Below are 26011 nucleotides of genomic sequence, written 5' to 3'. Positions count from 1 at the left end.
TGGGATATCAGCTGGGGTAAGCAGAGCTTCCAGGCTCAGGGTTAGGCAGTTCTGGGGCCAGACCAATCACTCCAGGAGAAGGAGATTCTGACAATTCTCAGCCCAATAACCAATCGTCTCAGGGGACCTAGTCATTAGGGACCTCATCCTACCCAACCCCTAAACACCTTGATTCCCCTTCTACTTAAATAAATAAGTTAATTATTTAAAAACCCATGTCCCTGTGATGGCAACACAGGGGCCAACAAGCCAAGTCCTAATAAAATGCAGGGGAGGGGGAACTGGAGAGAGGTGGCGCTGTGGGGCTAGGCAGCTTCCCTTCTCCCCTCGGGACCGCGACCCCCAATAACTTTCATACTTTCAAATCCGGTAGAGGAGCGTTTCACATTACAAACTCCCATGCAAGAGCGACACTGGGAGAACCTATGGGATAAGAGGCCTTGGTTGTAGGAGACCAGGTGGCTGAGTTTACTCAGCTCCCCAAATCCCTTCTCTGGGTATTTCTCAACCAGGACACTAGCTGTTAACCCTGAGCCTGGGTGATCCCCCGGCAGAGGCCTGCATTCCAGTGCACAGAGTTAATTAAATGCCCTGCCCTTCTTTCCTTGTGGAAGTCCAGACTGAAGCCTTCTGGAGAGCTTCCGGCCAGCCAGCCCTAAAGACTGAGGAGAGGTGGGAGGGAAGAAGCCCCAGTCCCCTACTTGTGCAGCTATGCACCTCACTGCCACAGGGAGGCAGCAGAGAGCCACACCACTTTGGCAGCAATAGAAACTGGAAGGCCAGCCCCCAGCCCTACCGGGCCAACGGGAGACTGGAATAGGGAGAGCTGGGACCCAGTGAGGCAGGTCCTCCCTCAGTGGGTTGTAAGTACTCTACACAGAGTATTTGGCCAAGTCGCTCTTGTCAAATACCACCTGTGTGACAAAGTAAATGGCAACCAGACCCAGACCTGCAGCCGACACCATATAGGCAGTGACAGACTGGCTGAGCTGAACAATGGAGCCCATAAACAGAGACGGGGCCACCTGGGACAGCAGGAAGGCACTGTCCAGGACGGCAAGGTCCAGGCAGATGCCCCGGCCCGGAACAACCCTGGCCTCCGGTGGCTCGCCCACCACTGCACGCATGGAGACATCGCAGGCAGAGGCCCCACAGAGTGCAGGTGGAGGAGGGAGCAGGCCGCTGCCTCCAGCACCCGCGTGTCCATTGGGGAAGGGAGATCCGGCCTTAGGGCCCGGCGAGAAGCTGGTCATCAGGCTGTCCTCACTGGCACCACCTCCATCATCTCCGCGGTATTTGGGCAGGAAAACCTGGGGGGAGGGGAACACACAAGGACAGGTATGTACCCAAGCATGGGATCCCCCAACTAGGAGAACAGGCCCTGGCCTTTATCCCAGGGGCTAGAAGAAACCAGGCACTAGGCCTTAATGAAAATCGGGCAGCAGGTCAGAAAACTGAGCAGACCCTGCTTGGTCTGGGTCTAGTGAGGATTCTCCTCAGAAGGGGGGCAGGGGGGCAGGAGGGGACATCTGAAACCAGAAGTCTAGGTCTCCTCTAGCCCCTCCTAGAATCAGTAAGTGACACACAAACTCAGTACTGCAGGTTAGGAAGAGAACAGAACCCCAAGGTAAAGGAAAGACACAGAAGAATGAAGACAGGTGGGCAGAGAGACATGTCAGAGCAGAGGAACAAAGTCCAAAGGTGGGGCCCCGAGGCCCCAAAGCCCCACACAGACGCTCCTAACCCTCCTCCTTCTGCCCCTACCACCTCACCACTGGGACACCCTTGTCAACCTCCACAGAGAGACGCTCCCTTCCCACTGTGGGTCCCAGGCCCAGGCTATAGTTGCTGCCCTACTGTGACATCTGCGGCCCCAGCCTGGGGCAGGGAGGGTCCTCAGACTCAGCCTGGAAGAAGCAAGGAACAGAAAGAATCGCCCTCTTCCCGACTCCCATGGTCCAGCTGTGCTCAGGCCGAAGCCTTCTCGTTCCTTCTCACTGTCTGCCTTGGATCAGTGTGACCTGTCCCTGCCCTGCCCGCAATGTCCCAGAGCCTCCCTCCTATCTAAGGACGAGGCCAGAACTCATCTGACCACTTTCCCCAGGCCCACTAGCGCCTAACACAGAGCTCTCAGGGTCAGCTGCATTAGCACTGGGAGCCACCGCAGAGCTCAAGCCTGACACCAGGGAATCCCAAGGCTCATGGTGCAGCCAGAAGTGGACAAAGCAGACACAGATGGGGTGCGGGGCCAACCATGCCTGGGACCTCACCTCCTGCCTGCCACCCCACAAAAGATCAGTGCGGCTGGAGCTTGGAGAGGCCCCTGGGGACAGACGTGTTCTCAGCCTGAAGGGAAGACCAGCTCAGCACATTCCCTGGCACATGCCCAAGCCTGGCTTCTGGACACCAGCCCAAGCCCCCCACCAGGGCGGGAAAGCGTGGAGGATGATGAAGGTTATCAATGCGCTGACAGGGGCCTCGGGGACCAGCTTCCCCCAACCCAAAGCCCCACCTCCACCCCCACCCCTGCAGCTACCTATTCACTTAACCAGCCTCCCAGCTACCCCACCCATGGCCTACAAGGGGGCAGACTATGTCTTTCCTACAGTCTAGAAGCCCTATGAAGCCAGGCTGCATCTCTTTTTCCTTGGGACGCCCCAACTTCTTGCCCTCTGGGCAGAGCTCTGCACCCAGGGCTGTAGCTCAGTGAGGCCAGTGGAGACAACAAACGTGACCACACAGCCTGATCAGGAGGCTTCCCAGAGAAGGGGGCCCCTGGAGGGGCTGGTTAGTGTGGGGCTGGGCAGGAAGGAGGCCCCCCAACTTACACAGTGCCCAGGCGAGCGGTGTCAGGCGCATCAGGCTCAGAGATCCGCCATGGGGGCGGGGGGAGGGGATGAGGCAAAGGAGTGAGTCAGGAAAAGAAAAGAGAGAATTAAACAGAAAAGGAAGACACACCGAAAGAGGGGAAGGGGCGGTAAGGAGCTTTCCCCATCTCCGAGACCAAAGCAAGGTCTGGGTCACTCACAAGGTCCTCCGCTGAATAAGGAGAGGCGTGGCCCACACCAGACCTTTCCCACTCACTGGCTGCTGAAGCCGGGTGCCCCAGAGGTCATCTGATCCAGCCCCCTGCCTCTGCACAGAACAACTCAGCCCTGACTGAGGGCTTCTGCTAGCCTGATTCTTCAGGATTTCCAGAGAAGGATTTCACATTTCCTGCAATCATCCACTTTAAGTGCTTTATAGTCCTGACACCAGGAAGTCATTCCCAGAATCTAATCTACACCCTCCTTCCGCAGCCCAAGTCTCTGGCCCTGGGGCTACAACAGGCTTCCTCTCCCATCAGAGAATTCCTTCTCCAGCTTCTCTTGCCAGACACCGGTCCTGGGCTAGTCAGCTGCCCCTCCACCCCACTCCACTCAGCGGCCAGGGCGAGTACCTGCTTCTCCCGGTGGTAGAGGGATGCTAGCGTGTACGGCAGGATCTGCAGGGCGGAGAAGGTGAACCCAGTGAGGGCAGCTGAAGCGGTCACCACCACCACGCTGCGGGACAGGCACGTGGCACCGGCAGCCACAGGGAAAGCCACCACGCTGGCCAGATAGACCGCCCGGGTGCCGAATCGCTGCACCAGCCGGTCCATGACCAGAGAGAAGAGCAGGGAGATGGCACACTGCAGGAACAGCCCCAGGCTGCCCATCCGGACCCCTGGAGTGGGGAGGGGGAAGAGGCCATCAGACAGGGGGTGGGGGAAAAAGGACCCAATACCATGGGCGGGGGGAGAGGTGCTCAGAATTAGGAGCCACAGGCACCTGCTGCCCAAGACCTGCTATTTTCCAGACGTGCTCCCCAGCATCCCCTGCCCTACCCATAGCAACGGGAGTGTAGGTTCTTCCACTGACCTCAGGGCATGTGGCCAAAGCCACTGGCTAAGGGCAAAGGAAGATGTTCTAAGGGTTGGCTGTGCTCAGCTTGTCACGAGGGGTAGAGGGAACACAAAGACATTTCTGCCGTGGGCTCCAAGATAGAATTCCAGACGCCTGAGCTGGAAGGGGCTGGCAAGGCGATTTGGAAAGTCAGTAGGGGAGCAGAGGGCACACTGAAGTTCAGGCCAGGCGAACCCGAGGCCCAGCTTCTGGACCTTAGATAAGCTCAGCCTCTTCCTCCATCAAGTTGGGGCAATGACTGATCAAACTCTCCGATCAGCCCAAGGCTCTGCTGAGACTGCAGCAAAGCCACTCTGCTCCTTGAGCAGCTGCACACGCAGCCTGCACACTGGCCCATTTTCCTGATGGGGAAATCGGGGCCCAGATGCGCAGCTTCCAGCCCAGGCACAGGCTGTGGGCATCTCCCTGCACCCGAACATCCACAGGAGGGCAGCTCCCACAACAGGGCCCCGGGCTGCCAAGGCCTTACCTTCATCATAGTGTCTCCGGGCCTCGGTGCCTGGCTCAGCCCTGGGAACACCCTGGTACAGCCCCTCGCCCACAAAGTCTGTGTAAAACAGTGTGAAGGTCATGAATGCCATCCAACTGCACAGCTCGGCCACGAAGAGTCGGCGTAGGGTGCGAGGCACGCGGCAACAGAGCTGGTGCAGCCGGGGAAAGAGGGCGCGCAGGTTCCAGAAAGCCAGGCGGGCGTGGCACGGGCAGCAGTGGGGTGGTACAGACGGGACCGACAGCCCTTCCACTGGCTCGGCTGGGCCCAGCGCTGCCTCCTCAGCCACAAACAGTGTGGCTGCCACGCAAGTGAGGAAGATGAGAGTGAGCAGGCCAAAGAGGCACTCTTCCTGGGTGCCCAGGTAGGGGGCCAGGGCACTGGCATCCCAGTCGATGGCAGGCAGAAGGTAGCCCAGGCAGCCCCCCAGGCTGATCATGAAGGCGTAGACGGAGAACGCCTGGCGACAGTGGTCTGGGTCCCGGAAGAGGTCAGAGAGGAGGGCCTCCAGCGGAGTGAAGCACACCTGGCCGCAGAAGTCCAGCAGCCCCACGCCCAGGATCAGCAGTGCCAGCTCCAGGGGCCTGGTGTCCGGGCACAGCAGCCCCGCCAGCCGGCCGGCCCTCGGGATGAGGAAGAGGCTCAGCAGGACACCCAGGGACAGCGCCCAGATGAAGGGCCTCCGGCGACCATAGCGCCCACGCCAGTGGTCGCTGGCTGAGCCTAGGAGTGGGACCGAGACCAGACCCAGCACTGGACCGATGCCTGCAAGAAGGGCAAGTAGCATGAGCTGGAGGCTGGGGCCCAGAAGGGGCAGGGGGGAGGGTACCGACTGTGTACTGGGGCTGTGCTGAGTACTTCACAGGACCCCAATTTACTCCTCACAACTAGGATCACTACTGCCCCAACTGACCAGTGATCGCCGTGCACAGGCATGGTTTCAACAGGCAGTCTGACCCCAGAGCCTGTCATCCTGACAGAGCCCCCTCTTCCTGGGAGCCACATGATGATGACATTTGCCCTCCGTGGCTTTTACAGAATTCGTCCGCAGTTAGGAGCCCAGCCCCTGCCCTAGCGGCAAGAAAGAGCCTGGCGGTGGGGGCTGAGGGTGGTCCCGACCCTACTAATCAGCAGCTAAGCTAGCCGTCCAGCGGCCTAAGTCACCTAACCACTTATTAGCTTCCATCATCTTCTCTGTGAAATGGGTAACCTCAAAGCGTTGCTGCAGGAATTAGATGAGACCACAGGTATGAATTACAAAGGGCAGTTTCTCCAGTGTCTCCCGTGGGCCATGCATGGCGTAGGGACCAGGGATACAGAGGTCACCAGGGAACGTCCCTGTACCCTTTTCTATCTCTCAGACCCCCTGAGCCCAGGGTCACCCCCTCCCCAGCCACGCTGACCCACCAGGCTCAGGGACAGCAGGCAGCCACCTCTGCCTCCAAGCAGCTCTTTGGGCAAAGGCCCTGTCGCCCAACTTCCCCAGGGGACATATATCTGGAGCAGGAGGGAAGGAGGATGTGGGGACTCACCCAGCACCATGGTCATGAACTTCTCCTCTACCCCCACTTCCAACAGCAGGGGTGGCACGTAGGTGATACCTGCAGCCAGGCACACCTCCAGGCCGAAGGTCAGCAGATTGACCAGCAGGAGCTGGGCTTTCCGATGCCGCAGCAGGCGGCTCACCCACAGCCTCTGGACCATGATGCGCCAGGCAGGTAGGGCTCTGGCCTGTTCACACACTCCAGGACTGCTCCGTCTCAGCCTTGCTCCAGACGCCTAGGCCTCTCCTCCTTGCTGCCACCGACCGCGTAGGACTCAGCCAGAAACCCATTTCTGCGGGCCCTCCGTGCAGGTCTAGTTTCTCAGCCATGTTAACCGCCTGTCTCTCGTCGTGGGGTGCCTCGGTGGGGACATATCTCAACACTCAGATCCTAAAAGAGCTGGGGCAATCACACACACAGAATATTAAAAGAGCTGGGGCAATCACACACACAGAATATTAAAAGAGCTGGGACAATCACACACACAGAGATTCCCAGGAATCTGACCTCCAGGATTTGCTCTGAATTCTGAATCTCGTTCACTCCCAGGCTGATGGTGTGGCCCTGCCACCCAGGTGTCACCCACTACTGGCCAATCAGGAAGTGCATGTTAATACTAGCCTAAGGTTGACATATTAATAAGGTAAATATTATTTTTAAACCTCAGTACATGCCAGAGCCAACTAGATGTCAGTAACTCTCTGTTTTGGAATATCTTTGCAATTGCCCTCGTTTCCTAGTATTGAAGGAAAAAAAATAAATAAATAAAACCAGCTGAATTCCCAGTTCCCGAGGCACTGTTACTAGGGTGCCCCCTGGAGACCCTCTGCCAGTCCTGGTTTGTTCTCTTTTCTCTCTCTACTTCCCAAAGCTGGGCTGTTCAATTCCCCTTCATTAAGAGTCACACTTCCTGAGCTTCCCTGGTGGCGCAGTGGTTGAGAGTCCGCCTGCCGAGGCAGGGGACGCGGGTTCGTGCCCCGGTCCGGAAAGATCCCACATGCCGCGTAGCAGCTGGGCCCGTGAGCCTTGGCTGCTGAGCCTGTGTGTCCGGAGCCTGTGCTCCGCAACGGGAGAAGCCACAACAGTGAGAGGCCCGCGTACCACAAAAAAAAAAAAAAAAAAAAAAAAAAGAGTCACACTTCCTATCCCATACTACCTGGCCACAAGCCATGCTGCACCATAACTCCACCCCAAGGACGAGGACAAGAAGGAAGACAAGAGAGGCTGTGGTTTGTCGGGTTGGGTTTTAACCTGTCACTGAAACCATTTAAAAAGCGCTCCCCTGGAAGAACCTAGGCCTGAAAACCTCCACCTTGAGTTTCTCTCCATGCTCAACGTCTATGGGGAGGACATATTTCCACAAGCGCTGCTCAACTGTCAGGGGACAGTGGGGCCGGTCCCAGGTTCCAGCCTCACAGGGGCATGAAACCGCACCACCTGGCAGCCACTGAGGTGCTGCCCGTGACCCCCGGGGCAGACTTCCTCTCTCCCCACCTGGCTCCACTCTCAGCAGAGACGTCCTCACAGCCCTTCCTGCTAGGCCTCCTGTGCACAGACATCCCACCAGGGGAGTACCCACCCAGGGTCCTCCACCCACAGGCAGTGGCCCTCCAGGTCTTGCTTCCTGACTGTGGCACCCACTGCAGTCTGCTGTTTACACGTGACCACAAAAGAGGGGAAATCAAGTCAGCTATGCAGAGAAGGTATCGAGGGTGGGCCCTAGTCCCCCAACCTGTCATCCATCCCATGGCAGTGTAGACGGGTGGACAGAGCTTCACGCCACTTGTGGCTAGAGTCTGGAGTGCCTTCCCGAGCCTCACCGGCTCAACCCCATTGATGCTGTTGAAGAGCACTACTCCCGTGCAAGGTTTACTGCCAAGGGCCTGGGCCCACCCGAGAGCCTTCCTGGAGCACCCTCGGCCCTCATTCATGCCCTCTTCCAATCTCAGCATCTCATGACTTGGTGCTTCAACTTCTTTTATCGTTTCAAATATCACTAAGCCCGGCAGGGACTTCTGTGTTACGAAGCATGTTGTAGGTGCTCTCTGAGCAGTGCCACAAAGAAAACAGACGGCCATCAATCCTGGGTAAGATGTGTCCGTTCTGTAACTGCCTTCCAGGGCTTTGCAGCTTGTAGACCAAGGAAGGGACTTCAGACAAGGCTAGGCAGCCGCCTCCCCCAAGTTCCACTAAGACCAAGACCATCCACTTGGGAAGAGGCACAGACTCCTATGGGGGTGGCATGGGGAGAAAACATTGACCCACACGGTCCCAAAAGTGGGTTGTGGGGGGCCAGACAACAGCCTTAGCTGGGTGGCTGTGTGTTCGGCTCAAGTTCTCCCCACTTGCTGTATTGCCATGGCACCCCCGGAAGGAAAGCAGGGGGCTGCGGAGACCAACGGGTGGCGCTATCCGACCTGGAGGGAAGGGTTCTGGGTCAAAAGGCTTCCAGCCCATTCCACTCCCCACCCTCAGTCTGGGAGGGCCCTGGAGACTCACCTGCCCTGGGTTTTTAAGGGACCAGGTCCTCCCTGAACAAACAGACTTTATCAGACGCGGCCTCTCCCACAACATGCACCCAAGCCCTGGTTGCTTCCTGTGGTTTAAATAAATCGCAGCTCTCCAGCAGCCATTAATCACCCCACCTGACTTCCTCCCTCCCTCCCTGAATCCAGCTCCCCACTCCCAGGACCAAGCAGGACCTCCACAGCCCACGAGGGAGAAAGGCAAAATCCTCCTACAGCCCAGCGCCTCCCCCCGCCCGCCCAGCTGCTTCCCCCTCCCAGCACCTCTCTCCACCCCCCAGAGGTGCTTTACCCAGTGACCAGGGGCTGGGCCAGGTAAGGAATTCCTTGAAAGGAGTTGGGTGGGAAGTGGGCGGGCTCCAGCCCTGCTCTGCACCCCTCTCCTCTTAGGTTGCTGAGCCCGTCCTCCCTCTTTTGGGCACTCTTGCCACCACAGACTTGACTCTTCCCAGCCCAGAAGTGCCCGAGAAAAGTCCAAGCCCGGAAGAATACTCTCCCTTTCAAAGCGCCCCCTTTCTCCTCCTTACACCTTCCCCAGTGCCCCAGCCTCCCCCACTGCATCCCCACCCCAGCCCTCAGATGGAAGAAACTACAGAGGACTCCCACAGCACAAGCTCAAGTCACCAGCGGCCCCTCCAGAGCCTTCTTCCCAGGGACCCAAACAGAAAAGCCCAGGCCCCAGGGTCCCAGGTTCAGAGGGGAACAGGAAGCAGTTTGTCACACCCACTCCAATCCACAGCCCCAGGGCACACTTCTTCCCAAAGCTTGAAAGTGACAGATCCCCGTTGGGTCCCGCTGTTTCAGGAGCTCCCCTGCCTCCGCAGGAATACAGGTGGGGAAACAGGATCCAAACCTCCCCTCCAGCCTCAGAGATGCTTCTGACTCAGATCCTCCTGCCCCACTGCTCCTGCAGTGCCCTGTCCGGCAAACAGAAGATCAACCAGAGGAGCCAGCCCCTGAGGGCTCACCTGGTGGGGAGGGGGCGGGAAGAGGAGGGAAGTGGAGGTACATGAAAGGGGGAGTCTGGCCTAACCTTGTGAATAGCAGCCTTCTAAGGAGGACAAGTCCCTCTCAAGGTCCAAATATCTCCGCCCTTTTCTGGGCCCCCTGATAACGGGACAGCAAGAAAGCTGGAGGAAACCCGAGACTTCTGGGAACCTTTAGGGAGCTCTGCTCCAGGCCATCTTCCCTCACCCTTGGGGGCGCAGAGCTCCAGCCCTGGGAGACTGAGAGCCGTGGGCACGTTCAGGGAACCTGCATTTTACCTACCCAGCTCCAGATACCGGGAGACTTCGAGTGCACCCCCAGAGCAGGCTGTAGGCTCCACGGCAACTCTCCAGCACCCACCCTAGCATGAGAAGGGGCCTGGGAAATGCTTACCTACAGAATAAATGGCTGAAAGCAGCCTGGGAGTGGGAGGTGGAAGAGATAGGAAAGACCTAAGTGCCTACCCCCATCCCCCCACGCACCAAGGAAATTCCAGCCCGACCCCCAGAGGGGGCAGCTCTCCTAAGCGTTCAAAGGTGGTGAGTGGATGGGACAGAGCCTCCCAGGCTGGAATGCCCCATCCCTGCCCACCCCCCTACCTCAGGTTAGGCCCCAGCAGGGAGCACAGGGAAATGAAACTGAGCAACAGGAACAAACTTGGCCTGAACTTTCTCCAAAATTCAAGAGTGGAGGAGGCAGGAGGAAAGGCACCTCCTGGTATAGCTCCTCTGGGAAGGGAGTGTCAGAGGGATATATAAAGAGGCCTTTGAGGGCTTTCAAAGGGGCTCCTGCCACCCCTCGCGGCTGAGGTGGAGCTGGGGGAGCAGATTCCCTCTGCTGAAGGACAGAGGTCAGAGGGAGCCGGGCTGGGGGCAGCCCCGCAGCGGGCCAGTGTCAGGCAGCAATTCTATGGCCTCTTTATGCGGGCCAGTGTCCCCACAGCCGGCCAGGCACATCAAACGGCCGCACCCTGACCCCGCGAGCGGGCGACCCTGCGTCCTCCCTCCACGCTCACAAAGACTGTGCTCTTTCTCACGCGGCCACTGGGAAGCCCCTCCCTGCAGAGAAGGGAACTGGGGATGGGGTAGGCCAGCCACGAGGAATAATGACTCAGCTGCAGAAAGGGAAAGGGGTGGGGTCACTCCAGGCCAATCTCCCTAATGCACACCCCAGCCCAGGCCATCTGGCCCAGGCCAGGACTGCAGGTGGGGAGAAGCCCACAGGTAGAGGATGTGAGACTGCACGGGAGGGGGGACCCCTGTTCCTCCACACCGGGCTGGACCCCAGAATCTCATTCCAAGTTGTGCTCTCCCAGATCCTCTGGGTTGGGGGCACAGAAGAAGTCCTAGAGGACCAGTGAGTGCCCTTGGCCTTACCTCTTAAAACCCAGCACACTGCACACCCAAAATGAGCTCTGCCCTCACGGCAGGTCCACAGGAGTCTTGGGACAGCCCAGAAAGAGCCTGCGCTGGCCAGACAGCAGACGGGAAATGAACATCCTTGTGAGGCAATGAGCTGTCCACCGTGACAGACCCCCTCATCAGGGATGCTGCGCTGTGGGAATTTCTGCCTGGGAAGCTAGGGAGAGGGGACACAGGACTAGTCTAGGCACGGCTTCCATGCCTTCCAACACATACTTAGCCTCTGATTCTCTGAGCTCAAACGCGTACTTCCAAAGAAGCGAGGGTCTGCTCCCCACAACCCTACCCTACCGAAGGCAACAGTGATTTCCACGAAGAGCCCAGATCCACAGCCTCCCAGTGCTCCCACAGACACCTGAGAACCCCACTCAGAGTGCAACCTTTCCACCTCGAGGGAACTGTAAGACAGAAGAACAGGGGCTGGAGCATCAGCAGAGAGAAGACCCCACCCCCATCCAGACTTGCTCCCTAGCTCCTGCCTCCCCAGGGCCCAGAGGCCAGGGATTTAGAGTCCGCCCTGCTGCGCTGCCTTTTCTTCACTCGGACTGGAAGCCTTCTGCTTAGCAGCTTGTCAGAGAGAGTGAGGGGCCCGCAGGCCGGGACACAAAGGGGGATTAGGGAGAAACCTCTCGGCCTGCAGAGTAATCCATCAAACTCCCTCCCGGCTGCCAGCACCGGCCCCTTCCCGCTCAATTCCCCTTCCAGCTGCTGCGGGGCCCCCACCCCCTCCAGCTCCTGAGCCCCGCCACACTGGGCAGCAAAGAGAATCCCAGTCCCTGGGGGCGCAGAGGGGGCACACTGCAGACACTGGGAAAAGGGCAACGGCTCCCTCCCCCTGCTCACCCCCAATGTATGAAAACCCAACAGGTGGCAGCGCCTTGGAGGAAAGTTGCTTTTGTTGCCCTGTCTGAGAGCCCTAGCCCAGCTTCTGAAAGGAAACAAATGCCGGAGGAGGTTGGGGGAAGGGGAGGGGAAAGGACAGCGGGCAGTCCCTGGACTGCTCTGACCTCCCCTCCCCTCTCCAATCCAGCGACAGGAATTCTGGGGCTGGCCTGACCCTCACCTTGGCTAGTCTAGGCGAAGCACCCCTCCCAGAACCACGTGGCAACCCCATGCGGATGGTCAAAACAGACACACGTCTGACTCCAGGCACCTGTGCCTCCCAATCAGACTTCCTTTCTGCAAACAGCTAAGACCCAAGGTCACTCGGGGTCACCTTGACCAAGTGCCCTCCAAACCAAGACAATCAGTATTCTTCAACCTGGAGCTCTCTTCCACCCCAGGTGTCACAGGCCTCTGGGCACAGACATCCCCGAACCCAGTGCATTCTATAGGGTGACCGAGGTCTGGCATGGGTTTGCATGCCATCTCCACATGTCACTGTAACTATGTGACCTTGTTAACTGACCTCCCTAAGCCTCAGTTTCCTCATCTGCAATTATTAACAGCAGCTAACACTGAGGTTTACTGCATGCTAGGCACCCTTCCAAGCGTTTTAATCTTCCAACCGCCTGATGAAGCGGGTACAATGAGTATGCCCATTTGACAGGCGAGGAAACTTAGATTAATACCACCAACTTCACAGTCGTGTAGTGTGTTTGGAGGAAGTATGTGGAAGTTCCTGGCAGCCACTTCCTCAGTTGTCTGGGCTTCCTCAGCCGAGAAACTTGGGAGGGGGTTTCTCATTCCCAACAGGAGCAGCAGAGGTCGGAGGGGGACCTACACTGCTTCTCTTCTCAGCTTCCATCCCCCCCACCCACGTGCCTCCCACCCGGGCACTAGCGCCTCTTTCAGCCCCCAAAGGCAAGAGGAATGCCAAGAATGTAAATGCCTCCCCAGGTGCTGGCCCCTGCAGGTGAGCAGAGGTCACTCAGCAGACCTGCCTGGTGCTGGAGGCTGCACAGGGAAAGGGAGGGTGGGATAAACAACCCCAGTTAGGAGACAGGGTGGTTCCCAGCCACAGGGAAAATAATCACAGCGGCTGACACCTGCTAACCGTCCGGGAGGTGTCTGCATGTACCTGCCAAACCTTCTCTAATTCATACCATTTGGACAATCCTACAAATTATTTAATATTCCTATTTCACAAGGATGAAAATGGAGTCTCAGAAATTCATTAACACACCCAAAGTTGCACAGGTAAAAAGGGTTGAATGGAAAATTCAAACCATTCGAAAATTCTAGAAAGTGCACTGAAGGAGGAGCCTGGACAGTGTAGTCCAGTTTCAGCAACTCTTATAACTGTGTAGCCTAGAATAAGCCACTCTACCTCTCTGGGACTCAGTTCCCGCACCCGTAAAATGAGAGCTAGCCTAGATGCTGTCTAAGGTTCTTTACAACTGTGCAGCTTTGTGATTTCACACCCGCGCCCCCAGGCAGGGTGCTCACCAGGGACAGGTGCCCAATAAGTGCTCACTGACAAGGCCACATGGCACTGGTGGGGAGGTGGGGGTTATAGCCTTCCACCAATGAGAGCCAAGGAGAACCAGGTGGAGAAGGGCTCCCCAGCTGCGCTTACCCCATCCTTTACCTGCCTACACATTGCTCCAGTACAACAGAGTGCCAAGGGTCAGCGGTCACCTGAAACTGATCCGAGTAACCAAGACATCTGGGGGCAGAATTGCCCTCTTCCCTACTCCCTCCCAGAGCTGGACTCTGTTCCTGGCAGAAATCAGTAACTAAATTCTTTCTCTACTTGGGCCACAATAAACACTCTCCTACAAGGTGGGGGTAGCAGTACCAAGAAATCCCTTGGCCCAGGGTGGGGGCAGAGGAACGCAGGAGGAGAATGGGGAGCTTGGCACGTTCAGGCCACTGGGAAGTTCCCTCCCCCTTGCTCCCTACAGCCCCTGCAAGGTGAAACCTGAACAGCCTCCCTCCTAGTGAACTTGAACTTTGCCAGTCAGCCAGACCAGGCAGCTCTCCCCAGCCATGCACATCCTTGTCCCCTCCCTGCTGCCTGGCCTCCCTTAGAAGGTGATGGATACAGGAAGGAGGCCAGGCTCTCTCAGCGCTGCTATCCTAAGGTCTGTGACCAGCCCCATTTATCATCAGAGGGCTCTGGGCCGGACTCAGTCCTAGGGATGTGTTCTCCAAAACAGTCCACTCAGTGGTGAGCAGGGCGTGAGGGGCCTCCAAAAAAGATGTGTTTTTTTGTTGTTTTTAAAGAGCCCTACTTTGCCCACCCTGGAAGAGAGTGTACCTCGGTGCATTACAACCTCACCTTCCCCAGAGAAACGTCAAAGAGACTAAAGCCTACCCACCCACCGCTACTGAGCTCCGGGCGCGTGCAAGCCCGCTGTGAAAGGGCTGGGGATTCAGAAACAACTGACTTCAGCCCCTTCAGAAGAAGGGCCAAGGTGCAGACAGAGCACAATGAGGTGGTACAGGGGCTGAGACCCAAGTCCTTACAGTGGGACATATTCAGTGCCTCCAGAGCTTCCTAGAGGAGGCTGAGCCATGAGAGACCAGTAGGTAGGGACTATGCAAAGGGTAGATGTCTGCAAAACACAGCTGCTGGAGCCTGGGATTTCTATATGCACCCACCTCTCCTTTTAGCCCCTCCCCAGTCAGCGGTGGTGGAAAGAACACCAGACCCCAAATCATGAGACATGGGCCCAAGACGGGGCTACTCATCAGCACTGGGCCTATTTTTGCTTTCAAAGTAGTCATCAGTTCCAGTGACCTCCCCTGGACCTCCTCTCCTTTCACCTGAACCCTGTCCAGCTCAAGTCCTCCACCTCCTCCACGGCTGCCTGGACCTCGAGCTGTCAAGGACCCCTTTCTCCCAAACCTTGACTAGTCTTCAACCTCCTTCTTGCTGGCTCATCCCAACTTCCCAGAGACAGTGATCTCCAGAATGAACAAAGAAGGGGAAAGGAACAAACATGTACTGAGCACCTGGTCTATGCAGGCTCCTTGCTAAATATGGCGATCTCATTTAACCCTCACCATAACTTTGCAAGGTGAATGTTATCATCTACATTTTACAGACACAGAAACCAAGGCCAACAGGTGAGGTAGGCCTGCCTCCAACATCGGAAGCAAGAAGCCCCACAAGTCGTTCAGGGTCAGTGACAAAACTGTGGACTTCTTCCCATGGAGGAGGAAACACAGACCACGTAGCAGAAAAAGGGACTAAACAGGAAGTTCTGGCCAGACATCAGGACCATCCCGTGATGGCTCTGTCACCAGCCCCTGCCCCCAAGCAGGGACACTTAATACACTGGACAAAGCTCCACACTCCAGCTCTATTTGCTGGGAGTCAAGTGGCATCAGCGTTCAAGACACTGGGCCTGGTACCAACTGGTCCAGCCTCCACCCTTGCTATCCAACAAACAGGGCCACTGACTGTTCACAGAAAGCCAGGCTGGGTTTTTCTTCTTGACACCAGAAAGCAGTGCAAAGTATCCCAAGGGCTGGGGGGGGGGTGGGGTGGGGCGGACAGAGCAGAACACTCCCTCCCTCTCACACAATTTCTCCAAAAATCAGAACAAATAACCTTTTCTGCAGAGAAGGCACTTAACCTTTCAGGATATATATTCACCTCCATCACTTCATGGCACTTTCTTCCATCTTGAGGGAACAGGCAGGGCAGGGGTTTCTGGACTGATTAAAAAACAAACCACACACAGGGGAGGGACCAGGACATCAAGTCCTGGTGTGTTCTTTGCACCAGACCACAAGTTCAACTGCAAATGTGTCATTCACAGTTTACGTATAGTTGTATATGGTATAATTCCCTTGCTAAGAAACTTTGGTTCCTGAGTGTAAACCACAATGATTGCCTCCATTGTTACCAAATAACAGCAGCTGACATTTATCAAGCTCTTTTTACTTGCAGCTGCTGGGCTCAGAGCTTTTATCAGCTCGTTTAATCCCCACAATACTGTGAGGTAGGTACTGTTATCCTCATTTTACAGAGGAGGAAGTTGAAGCACAGAGAGGTGAAGTAACTTGTGCAAGAGGAAATGGGATTCAAACCCAGGGATCTGAGGGCTAGAGGCCAGTCTCAACTAGTCATACCTACTCCCCGAAGTCCAGGAGGCCTTGGTCCCAAAGAAACAAAGGTCTACAGGAGAACCCAAGAACAGATGCCCAGGCTGGGTGCTGCTGTCCACTGGGTCACAGGTGTAGATATAGTAGATATAGCTAATACCAGCTAACATTTACTGAGCACTTGTTACCTATCAGGCACACAGTCCAGTGCTCTATATGTACGGTTTAATAAAGCTATAGTGTTTTTTTTTACATTTTAGATATATATAATTATATATTTACATATATACTTGTTCAATTTATTATTTAATAAATAACAAAGCTACAGAGTAGATATTATCATTATTACTATCATCCCCATTTTGCAGCCAGGGATACTGAGCCTTAAAAGAGGTTAAGTACCTTGCCCTTCGTCCCACAGCCAGTTTGGAGCAGCCAGGATATAAACACCTGAGACAGTCTGGGTTGTTATCTATAATGCTGTGTTATCAGGCTCCAATGGTCCAAATGATAGAGCTTAATTTCACTTTTGGAGTCCTGAGACATCCCTGCCTCTCTGCCTCCAGAGCCCTGCCCAGGCTGAGAGAGGGGAATCCATGCCATCCTCCCACCACCCAGTGGCCTGGAGGTACCTCACTGGGCCACCAAGGATCGCTGTCCAGCTCCTCCTTCGGGACACCTCAGAGCCAGGAGGAACAGGTGAGTTCACTATACACCCCGTGAGTACAAAGGAAAACTCCCCCCACCCGGCCCCAATCACATCTCCACTAAGGTGGGGCCTGAATGTCCACAGCTGTACATTCACCCACAACTGTATCTGTACCTTCAGAGTCAGGCTGCCGACTCGAGCTCCATTTTTCTGAGCACTTTTAGAACAACAGAGTCCCGGCTCCAGACAAGCTTGTGGGGAGGAGATAAGGGAGGAATGAGAGGATGAGACCCATCCAGCAAAAAGGACTATGACCTCAAATAACTGCATTCACACCCTAGAAGTTGCTCTATAGGGAAGCCTGAGAAAATCATCAGCCTACACTTCCTGGCCCTGCCCTCCCCACCCCCATATGCCAGCCTGTTCCCCAGGTCTTGGGCAGGTGAGTCCAACACCAAGGCTATCCCGCTCTGAAGTGCTAAGTGCATCATGAAAGGCAGCCAGAAGCCCCCAGGGCCTCACCCCAAACCCTGAACAATGCTTTCAGGAGCCCAGCAAGGGTCACTCTAGGCCCCGGTCCACTGGCTGTGCCCGGCTGCAGACTCCAGGGCAGCAAGACAGCAGCTGGGCTATTCTTAGTCCCTGCTCCACTGGGATCGGGTCCGTGTAACAGCTGAAGGGCAAGTCCTCGGCAGGTACCCACCATGCCAAACCCCGCCCTACCCTCAACTCTGGCCCCTTGGGAAAAAAGAAAGGGGAAGGTGTGGCCCTGGGGAGGGGGGGAAAGCTGAGCAGGTCAAGAGTGTCTGTCAGGAAGAGGAAACTGATTCAGAGGTCAAGGGCAAGATCAACTGACAGGGCTGCAGCGCCTGGGGAGAACAGGAGACTATAGGAAGGACTGACCCTCACTCAGGAGCAACCCAGCGGGTCTCTGGGGCCTTCTCCAGCAGGCCTGCCATGCCTAAGCCCAGAGCCCTGAGAAGCTGTAGTGGATGCCCAGATATCACCTCATCACACCTGTTTGCTGATCTCAGGATTCTCACCATCCCTACCTGAGCCCAGGAGGCAAGGATAAAGACGCCCCCTCTTTTTCCTCCTCCCATGAGGGATAACCGAGGCGCAGGACGGGGCACACACTCCAGCCCAACTCTCTGCCCAGAGCCAAGCCCCAAGACTAACGTCCGAAAGGGCTCGGCCACCTTTCCCTCTTTAATAACCCCTCACTCCTCCCCAAGCAAGTTGGCCCGCGCCCGAGCACCCCGCGTCGTCCCGACCGCCGAACCCTTTCCCGGCTCCCAGGACCCGGACTGTGCGCGCCACGGTGACTCATCCTGCCCCTTTCCGGTGAAGCCGAGACAAGGGAAGAAAATAAATGCAACTTTCCAAAGAAAACTCTGACGCGGGAGGCGGCAACAGGAGCGAGCGGCCGGTGTGCCCGCCGTCTGCCCGGCCCGGGGCTCCGCGGAGGCGCCTCTCCCCGCCCACCCCACCGCCCGGCCCGGGACGCGGGGGACTCGGCGCCTCCAGCCCAGCCCGCCTCCGCGGAGACCCGAGCACCCCGCAGCCCGCCCGGTGCAGGAAGAGGGGGCGCGCCCGGGCGCCCGCAGCCCCGTCAGCTCCCCTGGGACTCACGGGGCTGGGCGCGCGGGTCCGGGACAGCCACGGCGCGGCCCCCTCCCGCGGGGCGCAAAACACGCGACACCACGGAGCTCGGACGCGCAGCGCCCCTCCCCTTCCCGCGCCGGGACCCCCTCCCCGCGGAGAAGGGCGGGCGCGCCCCTACCTGGCCGAGGCGCGCGGCTCTCACCCGGGGCCCGCGCGTGCGAGCTCGTCCCCCCCGCCTCCCCCCACGCGCGCCAGCGGGCGGCTTTTAAATCTCCAGGTTACTCCGCGGGGGGAGAGAGCATGCGCGCTGGGGCGGCCAGGAGGGGGCGGGGCGAGGCGGGAGGGAGCTGGGGGGTGCTGGGAGGGGGTATGGAGGGGTGGGGCTGGTACCCAAGGGAAGAAAGCGGGAGGTCTCGAAGCTGTCTTTGTAGCCGCGACCGCGACGGGCAGCCTCCGCGTGGCCCCCAGACTGCCCTATCATTACCTAGGGCAGTGCACCGCCCCCTCGCCACCAAAACATTTAGGTGAAAGCTGCCCGGCTCCGCGGGGCGCCTCCCCTCCCCTGAGCCAGTCTGCGACCATTACCCCCACGCGCTATTCCGGCCATCCCCCTGTCCCCGGTCCGAGCAGCACCCCACCCATCCAGGACCAGCCTTGAAAGGAGATGTCACATTCTCCCGGAGTTACTCTTCCTACTGTTTGCTGTTCTCTGAGGCATAAAGGGCTTCCTGATAGCTAACTCAGCCCTTCTTCCTGAAGTTAAAAGCCAAATTTCAATTTTTTTTTTCTCCTTAAGGGTGTGTATGGGGAAAGGAGGTGACACATTGACAGTAAAATGTTCCCTTTGTCAGCTGTTGAGCAAGGTCCCAAAAGATACCTGTTTCCAGAATGCCTTGACAAGAGTGAACAATGCAGGTGGAAGATAACTGGGGGCCCAGGCTGGCCTTGGGGTGGGAGGCCCAGTTGTGTCTTTCTTCCTCCATGGAGTTTTATTAGAGTGGAGAGAACTCCAATTTGTGTGCATTGTTGACCTGAATGCTACAAAAATCGGAGGAAGATGGCTTTGAAGGGGAGGACCTCGTTGACTCTAGCCATGGACTGGGCACTGGGGCACTGAGCTCCAGTGCTGGTCCTGCCACCAACTGGCTGTGATGTTGGGCAAGTCCCTTCCATATTCTGAACCTTGGTAAGAAGGAGTTGGTCAGAGGGTCTCTAAGGGCACCTCCAACTGGAGGCAGAGAAGAATGGGAAATCTAGAAAGGAGGGGGGAACAGTGGAGCCCTGGTGGCCGTGGGGAAGAGAGAGTGGGTGCAGGAGAGAGCAGAGGGAGAAAAACCAAGAATCTACCTTCTGGGTCACCGCACTCACCCCCCCCACCTCCCAGCAGGTGACCCTCCAGTGCCCCAGTGGCTTTCCAAAGCCTTTGGCACACCCATTTGTGACCAGCAGAGAGACTTGGGTGGAGTCCTGGGTCCCTGAGCTGGTGTCTCCTTTGCCCCAGAAAAGGGGGCAGGAGTCAGAGGGAATTCCAGGTCAGCTGGAAAATTACTGAGCCAGGAGAGAGTGGATGGTGGTATTTTCCAGGCTTGGGGAAGGAGCACTGGGGGAGCAGGTGGGAGTTGTCCCACCTCAGAGGAATAGGAACCCTCCCTCCCACAGAAGGAAAGGAGAGGAGGGCTTAGGAGAGTGAGCAGACAGCCTACTGTGAGATACTGGACTCCACCCAGCGGGTCTGGCCACCTGAATAAGTGCCAAGGCTCAGCCACCTTTCCCTCCTTAATAACTCCTCACTCCTCCCCAAGCAAGTTGGCCTGCGTCCGAGCACCCCGCGTCATCCTGGCCGGCCACCGACCCCTCTCCTGGCTCACCCCTCCTTAATGCAGGTGACCCTTCTTTACCAAGCCAGTTGGATGTACTTTCCAGGCCCCACCCAGCACAGGGTGCTGTAGGGGCTTCTGCTGGGAAGATGCTCCCTCCCCTTTTTCTGCTGGTGTAGCCTCATGTAATAGTAGTTAACTTTTACTGATTGTGCCAGGCACTGTTCTAAATGCATTTCATGTATTAACTCATTCAATTCTTGTGACAACTCAAGTGATGGGTACCATTTTCAGATAAAGAAACTGAAGCAATCCCTCAGTCCCGTTACTACTACTACCACTACTGCTACTACTAATACAGACACACACACACACACTCACACACGCAGAGTCTCTGGGCCCCAGAAACAAGGCAGAGGCAGCAATCCCTCATCTATCCTGACCAGTGACTTCCAAGCCTTAATGAAAGTCCTAACACCCAAACTACTCCCCACAATGCTGGGTCGTTCTGGATTAGTAACAGCTTCTCTGGGTATCAGTTCCCCACTAAGTCAGCTATAGGAAAACCACCATGTCCCTTTCCCTTCATCCCTGCTCCCTCCCCCACCACACACGCACATGCACACTCCCTACTCCCTAGCCACTTCCCATTTATAGGAAGTGGGGGATGACGTGAGGAGGAAGGCCATCCTTGGGGAACTGCTAATAGTCTGGCTGGATATTGGAGAAACCAAAGATGCTGGCAAAAATGCATTAGCAGCTTCTGCTCCACCCCCGATCCATAGCCCTTTCCCATTATCCTTGGGCTCAGAACAAGCATTGTCCTCTTTCTACCGAGATAAGATACCCATCTGGGGCTGGGTAGCCTGGAAAAAGCCTGAGAAGCCATGAAGAACTTGGAGTTCCCTTGAGGTTTCTCCTCTTCTTGCTATCTCTACCACCCAAAGGTGGTGGTCCCCTTTGAGAGGGTTCTTTGCTTCTTCCCCTGCCTGTCTCAGGATGAGGGGTCAACAGTCTCTTTAGGCATAAAGGCCATCAACAGGCCCAAATCCTCACCGTGGACTTAGAAGGGGGAAGGATCGGTCCCCTGGACACAGGAATTCCATTTCTGGGATTTCTCTTATGGCAAAATAACCAGAGATACGTATATCAGAGGTATGTACAAGATGTTCATCTCATCATTCTTTTTTTTTTTAAAATAAATTTATCTATTTATTTATTTTTGGCTGCACTGGGTCTTCGTTGCTGCATGCGGGCTTTCTCTAGTTGCAGCAAGCGGGGGCCACCCCTCCATTGTGGTGTGCGGGCTTCTCATTGCGGTGGCTTCTCTTGTTGCAGAGCACAGGCTCTAGGCGTGCGGGCTTCAGTAGTTGTGGCACACGGGCTCAGTAGTTGTGGCCTGCAGGCTCTAGAGTGCAGGCTCAGTAGTTGTGGCTCACGGGCTTAGTTGCTCTGCGGCATGTGGGATCTTCCCGGACCAGGGCTCGAACCCATGTCCCCTGCATTGGCAGGCAGATTCTTAACAACTGCGCCACCAGGGAAGCCCTCATCATTCTTTATAATAGTGAAAAATTAGAAACAATTTAAATGTGGAATAATAAGCCATTGGCTAAGCAAATTATGGCAAATCCATGTAATTGAACATTATGCTGCCGTTAAAAATGGTAATGACCATAGAGAATTGACTTGAGGACACGGAGAGGGGGAAGGGTAAGCTGGGATGAAGTGAGAGAGTGTCATGGACTTATATATACTACCAAATGTAAAATAGATAGCTAGTGGGAAGCAGCCACATAGCACAGGGCGATCAGCTCGGGGCTTTGTGACCACCTAGAGAGTTGGGATAGGGAGGATGGGAGGGAGACACAAGAGGGTGGAGATTTGGGGATATATGTATATGTATAGCTGATTCACTTTGTTATAAAGCAGAAACTGACACACCATTGTAAAGCAATTATACTCCAAGAAAGATGTTTTTAAAAAATGGTAATGACATAGAAGAATTTTAACTGAATGGGGAAATGCTTATGGTATATTACCAACAAAAATAGCTGGGTACAAAATAGTGCATATAGTGGGATATACATTTTAAAAATTAGTTATAGGGGCTTCCCTGGTGGCGCAGTGGTTGAGAGTCCGCCTGCTGATGCAGGGGATGTGGGTTCGTGCCCCAGTCCGGGAAGATCCCACATGCTGCGGAGTGGCTGGGCCCGTGAGCCATGGCCGCTAGGCCTGCGCGTCCGGAGCCTGTGCTCTGCAATGGGAGAGGCCAAAACAGTGAGAGGCCTGCGTACTGCAGAAAAAAAAAAAAAAATTATTTATATACTAATGCAATGTGATATCCTGTATTTGATCTTGGGGCAGAAAAGGGACATAAGTGGAAAAACTGGTGGAATCCGAATAAAATCTGCAGTTTAGTGAGTGGTACTCCACCAGTATTAATTCTCAGTTTTGATTATTGTACTATGATGTTAACGTCAGGGAAAACTTGTTGAAGGGTATATGGGAACTCTATTGTCTTTGCAACTTTTCTGTAAATCTAAAATTATTACAAACTAAAAAGTTTTAAAATTAGGTGTATATCTATAGAAAAGAAATGATTTTAAAAAGACATAACCAAAAGTTGAATACTGGTTTTCAATGAACAGGACGGATGATTTTGAGGGGAGGAGGCACTAGGGAAATTTTTCTCTTATCTCCAAATCTATGTGGATCATAAATTGCTTTCGTAAATAGAAAAAAAAGAATCAATAAATATTATTTTTTAAAGGAAAAAGTAAATAAAACGACGGAGGAAGAAAGAGGAATGAGAAATCACCCCTGGGCTGCTCCCCAGTGTGGACTCTCGCACCTCATTTCTGTTCAGAGGGTTAGGGGTTGGGGAGATCAGGGACCGGAGAAGGAAAACCACCCCCAGGGCCTCCTTAACTGAGAGGGTGAAGAAATAAGATGAAGCAGTTTGAGAAGGGTGGAGGGGGTCTACCCCCGCACTTGGACCATATTTCCACCATCACCAGCACTCCATGGACACAGAGAGGAGGATATTGAAACCACTGAAAGAACTGGACAGCTGCATCTTCCCTCTCAAACCTCAAGCTTGGGAATGACCATGGCCTCTAGGTCCTGAGGTCCTCCGTGCTCTCCCCTGACTATCACTGCTAGAAGGCGGAGCCTTAAAATTGCTGGCGAATGAGGTCCCCCACCTCGCAGCTGGGAACAGTCCAATCTGAGTGACACCCCACGCAGGGAAGTTTTTAAAACAACAACAAACACCTTCAAGGGTACTTTCTTCAGGAAACTTCCCTCTGACTGTGCAAAAACAGAAATTCTTTTACGAAGAGAACTTTCCTCTGGATTTAAACCTCCTTCTGAGTCCTCCCCGAGCCCCACCCAGGTCCATGGGGAACTGGGGGCGAGACCAAAATTACCTCCAAAGCAGAGAAAGCCAGCTGAGTGGGGAGCAGAGGGAGGGAAATGCTGAGCCTGTTCTTCCATGGAAAGGTGTTGCCTTTTCCAGGCAACAGCAAAGTCACTGTCAAAAGGGAATGGCTTCAGAGGGCCAGCCTAGACCAGCGGAGAGAGTCACGGGGAGTCAGATCATAGGTGAGTTCACAGAGGGGCAGGACCCAAGCCGCTTTCAACAGATTAAGCGTGGCGGGGACATTTGCAGGGCTCTCAGGCACCAGGTAAGGCGTGAGCCTGGATGAACACAATAGCCCTTTCCAGCTCTAAGAACCAATGAAACCCGTCCCACTTTCCTCTCAACTGAGTCCTTTAGCCTCTTAGATTTTCTCGGGGCATCAGCAGAAAGCTCCCAGTCAGGGAGCCTAGAACTGGAGCCACGACGGCTTAGTTTTAGAAACCTAAGTAACAGGAAGGATTGGAACTGGGGGTGGAACGCTTCACGGGACTTGCTCAGGGCAGCGAGGCAGAGGCAAAAAGGTAATGCCGTCTCCTTCCCCTTAAGGGTTCAGGAGTGAAGCAGACAACTCCCCTATAAGTCTCTAGTGGGAAAGACACTTAGTTAACTGGGCTGGGTTCTAAAATGCCTGGAGCAAGGAGGTGATTATGTCACTGTGAATACCCCGGATTCTACTCTGAAGCTCAGACCGCCTGAGGGGCTAAGTACCGGGCTGGGTTTGGTTGGAGAATGGGGAGGGACAGCCAGATGTGACAGAGCTCTGCCAGCTCCACGCCCCCATGGAGATCTTGCACCAGCTAGTCCCTGAGAAGCTCTACGCTCCAGTGGAAAAAATGTGGGCTCGGGAATCAGACAGATCCAGTGCTATTTACTACGCATCCAGGCATTCATTTCTCATTCAACAAACATTTGTTAAATAAAAATTACGAATCAGCCTCAGGGCTAAGGTATAGTAACTTTATGCCTGCAAGCAAGTCATTTAATCTCAGAGTCTTAATTCTTATGCAGGAAGCTTTTTGGGAAGAATGCAAGGCTACTGCATAAATAATGTATTTAGAGGAGAATCTCAACCCATGTTTGTACATTCTGTCTTATGTACAGAATCCTAAATGCGATTTAGGAGTTGGGAAGAACATATGAGGTACCTCGTGGAGGTTACAGTCTTCTCTGGGAACTAGAAAGTGGTGGGACACATCAGCAAGCGCAAACATGTCGAGGCCATAAACCAGTTCCAGAGGTCAAACATGATCGGAGTTCATTTATCCCATGTATCCCTGGGATAAATCCAGGGAAGCAGGGAAGTTCTAAGCTGAGTTTCTAAGGCCAGTATGCTGGTGAAGGTGAGGGATCATTACTTGTTTCTGTGCTACACTTAAGGATTTACAAACACTTTCACTGACATCAGCAGGTTTGATTCTTACAAGTACCTCTAAGGTAGGCAGGTGCCACCTCCTTTTATGGATGGGGAAACTGAGGTCAAGTCACTTGCCCAAGGTGGCAGAGCTGAAGCAAGGGAGGGCCTGAGGCCCCTCATCTGGGTGGATCCAAGCCCTGGTTCCCTGCCCAGCAGCAGAGGGCAGAGCTCAGCGTTTACTCACTCAGCTGTGTTCCAGCAGCAGCAGGTGGACAGAGTCCAGATCAGGAGGCCGAGGAGCTCAAAGGGGATTTAGTTGCCAGCTGTGACTCCACAGTCTCCAGAGTGGGGAAGATAGAGGGGTCATGTGAGGGGCAGGAGGGCACAAGGGAAGAGGCCTCAAGGTCTTGTTCCCATTCTCCCTGTAAGGCTGACTTTTCCACTGCAAGGCAGGAATAAAAGGAGGAGACTGCTGTCCCCACTGGTAGGTGCTCTCACAGTCTTTACTCAACCAGAGACAAGGAGGGCCAAACAAGAGGAAAAACACTAGAACTGCAGCAAGAGGGATGGGAGTCAGACTGGAGGAGGGACTTCCCCGGGCACCTGAGGTAAGGTGTGAAATCTCTAACCTCCTTTCCTTAAGTGATCCCCCCCAAAGCTCTCCAAGTTCAGTGCCATGCACAGCCCACGGATCAGGGTGAGGTGACCTGCAGCTGGCCCCATCTCTGGGGGCTGCTGTTGGGAATCCTGCTGGCTAGGCAGCGTTTCCCATTCTGGCAGGGATGGCCTGAATGTGCCAGGAGTGGTGGGCAATAGGCTGAGGCTGGAGTGACTTTTGGCAGGATTTACTGCTGTACCCGGACCCGTGTGTGTGTCTGGGGGAAGAGGGGAGCTGATACTAATGTAAGTGTCTGTAAAGCCATTCCCACGGTCCTGATGCAATGCTCAAGATAATAAGCAAGTACGTACGTAATTAATAACTAGACTGTGAACTAACCTCTTGCCTCAGGTTATGGTGCCAGTTTTGCACAATCTATTCCCAGGCCTGTGGGGAAGAGAGGCACAGGCCTGGTTCAGCCGTCTGGGCAGGGCTACCAGCCCCCAGACTCTGGAGCTCCAGAGGAAAGAAGGAATTGGTGGGAGGGGCCCATCTGCTGGGCTCCCAGGCCAGGAAATGGAGGGGTAACAAGCCACTAAATCTATATCCTGAATTTTGTTTGGTTTTTCTTTTCTTTAATTAATTTCAAAGTCCCTCC

General features: G+C 55.1%; 1 protein-coding gene across 1 annotated transcript; it reads right to left on the bottom strand.

Annotated features, from left to right (window-relative positions):
• Positions 1–872: 872 nt before the first annotated feature.
• Positions 873–6138, bottom strand: SLC45A3 (solute carrier family 45 member 3; the record flags this gene model as incomplete). Its single annotated transcript, XM_079696475.1, has 4 exons — positions 873–1310; positions 3440–3705; positions 4414–5199; positions 5967–6138. 4 exons carry the CDS (start codon positions 6136–6138, stop codon positions 873–875), a joined length of 1662 nt encoding a protein of 553 aa, XP_079552601.1.
• Positions 6139–26011: the final 19873 nt, after the last annotated feature.

This window comes from Hyperoodon ampullatus, assembly GCF_949752795.1.
Source record: "Hyperoodon ampullatus genome assembly, chromosome: 2".
NCBI lineage: Eukaryota > Metazoa > Chordata > Mammalia > Artiodactyla > Ziphiidae > Hyperoodon > Hyperoodon ampullatus.
This window is presented reverse-complemented; position numbering and strand designations above follow the sequence as displayed.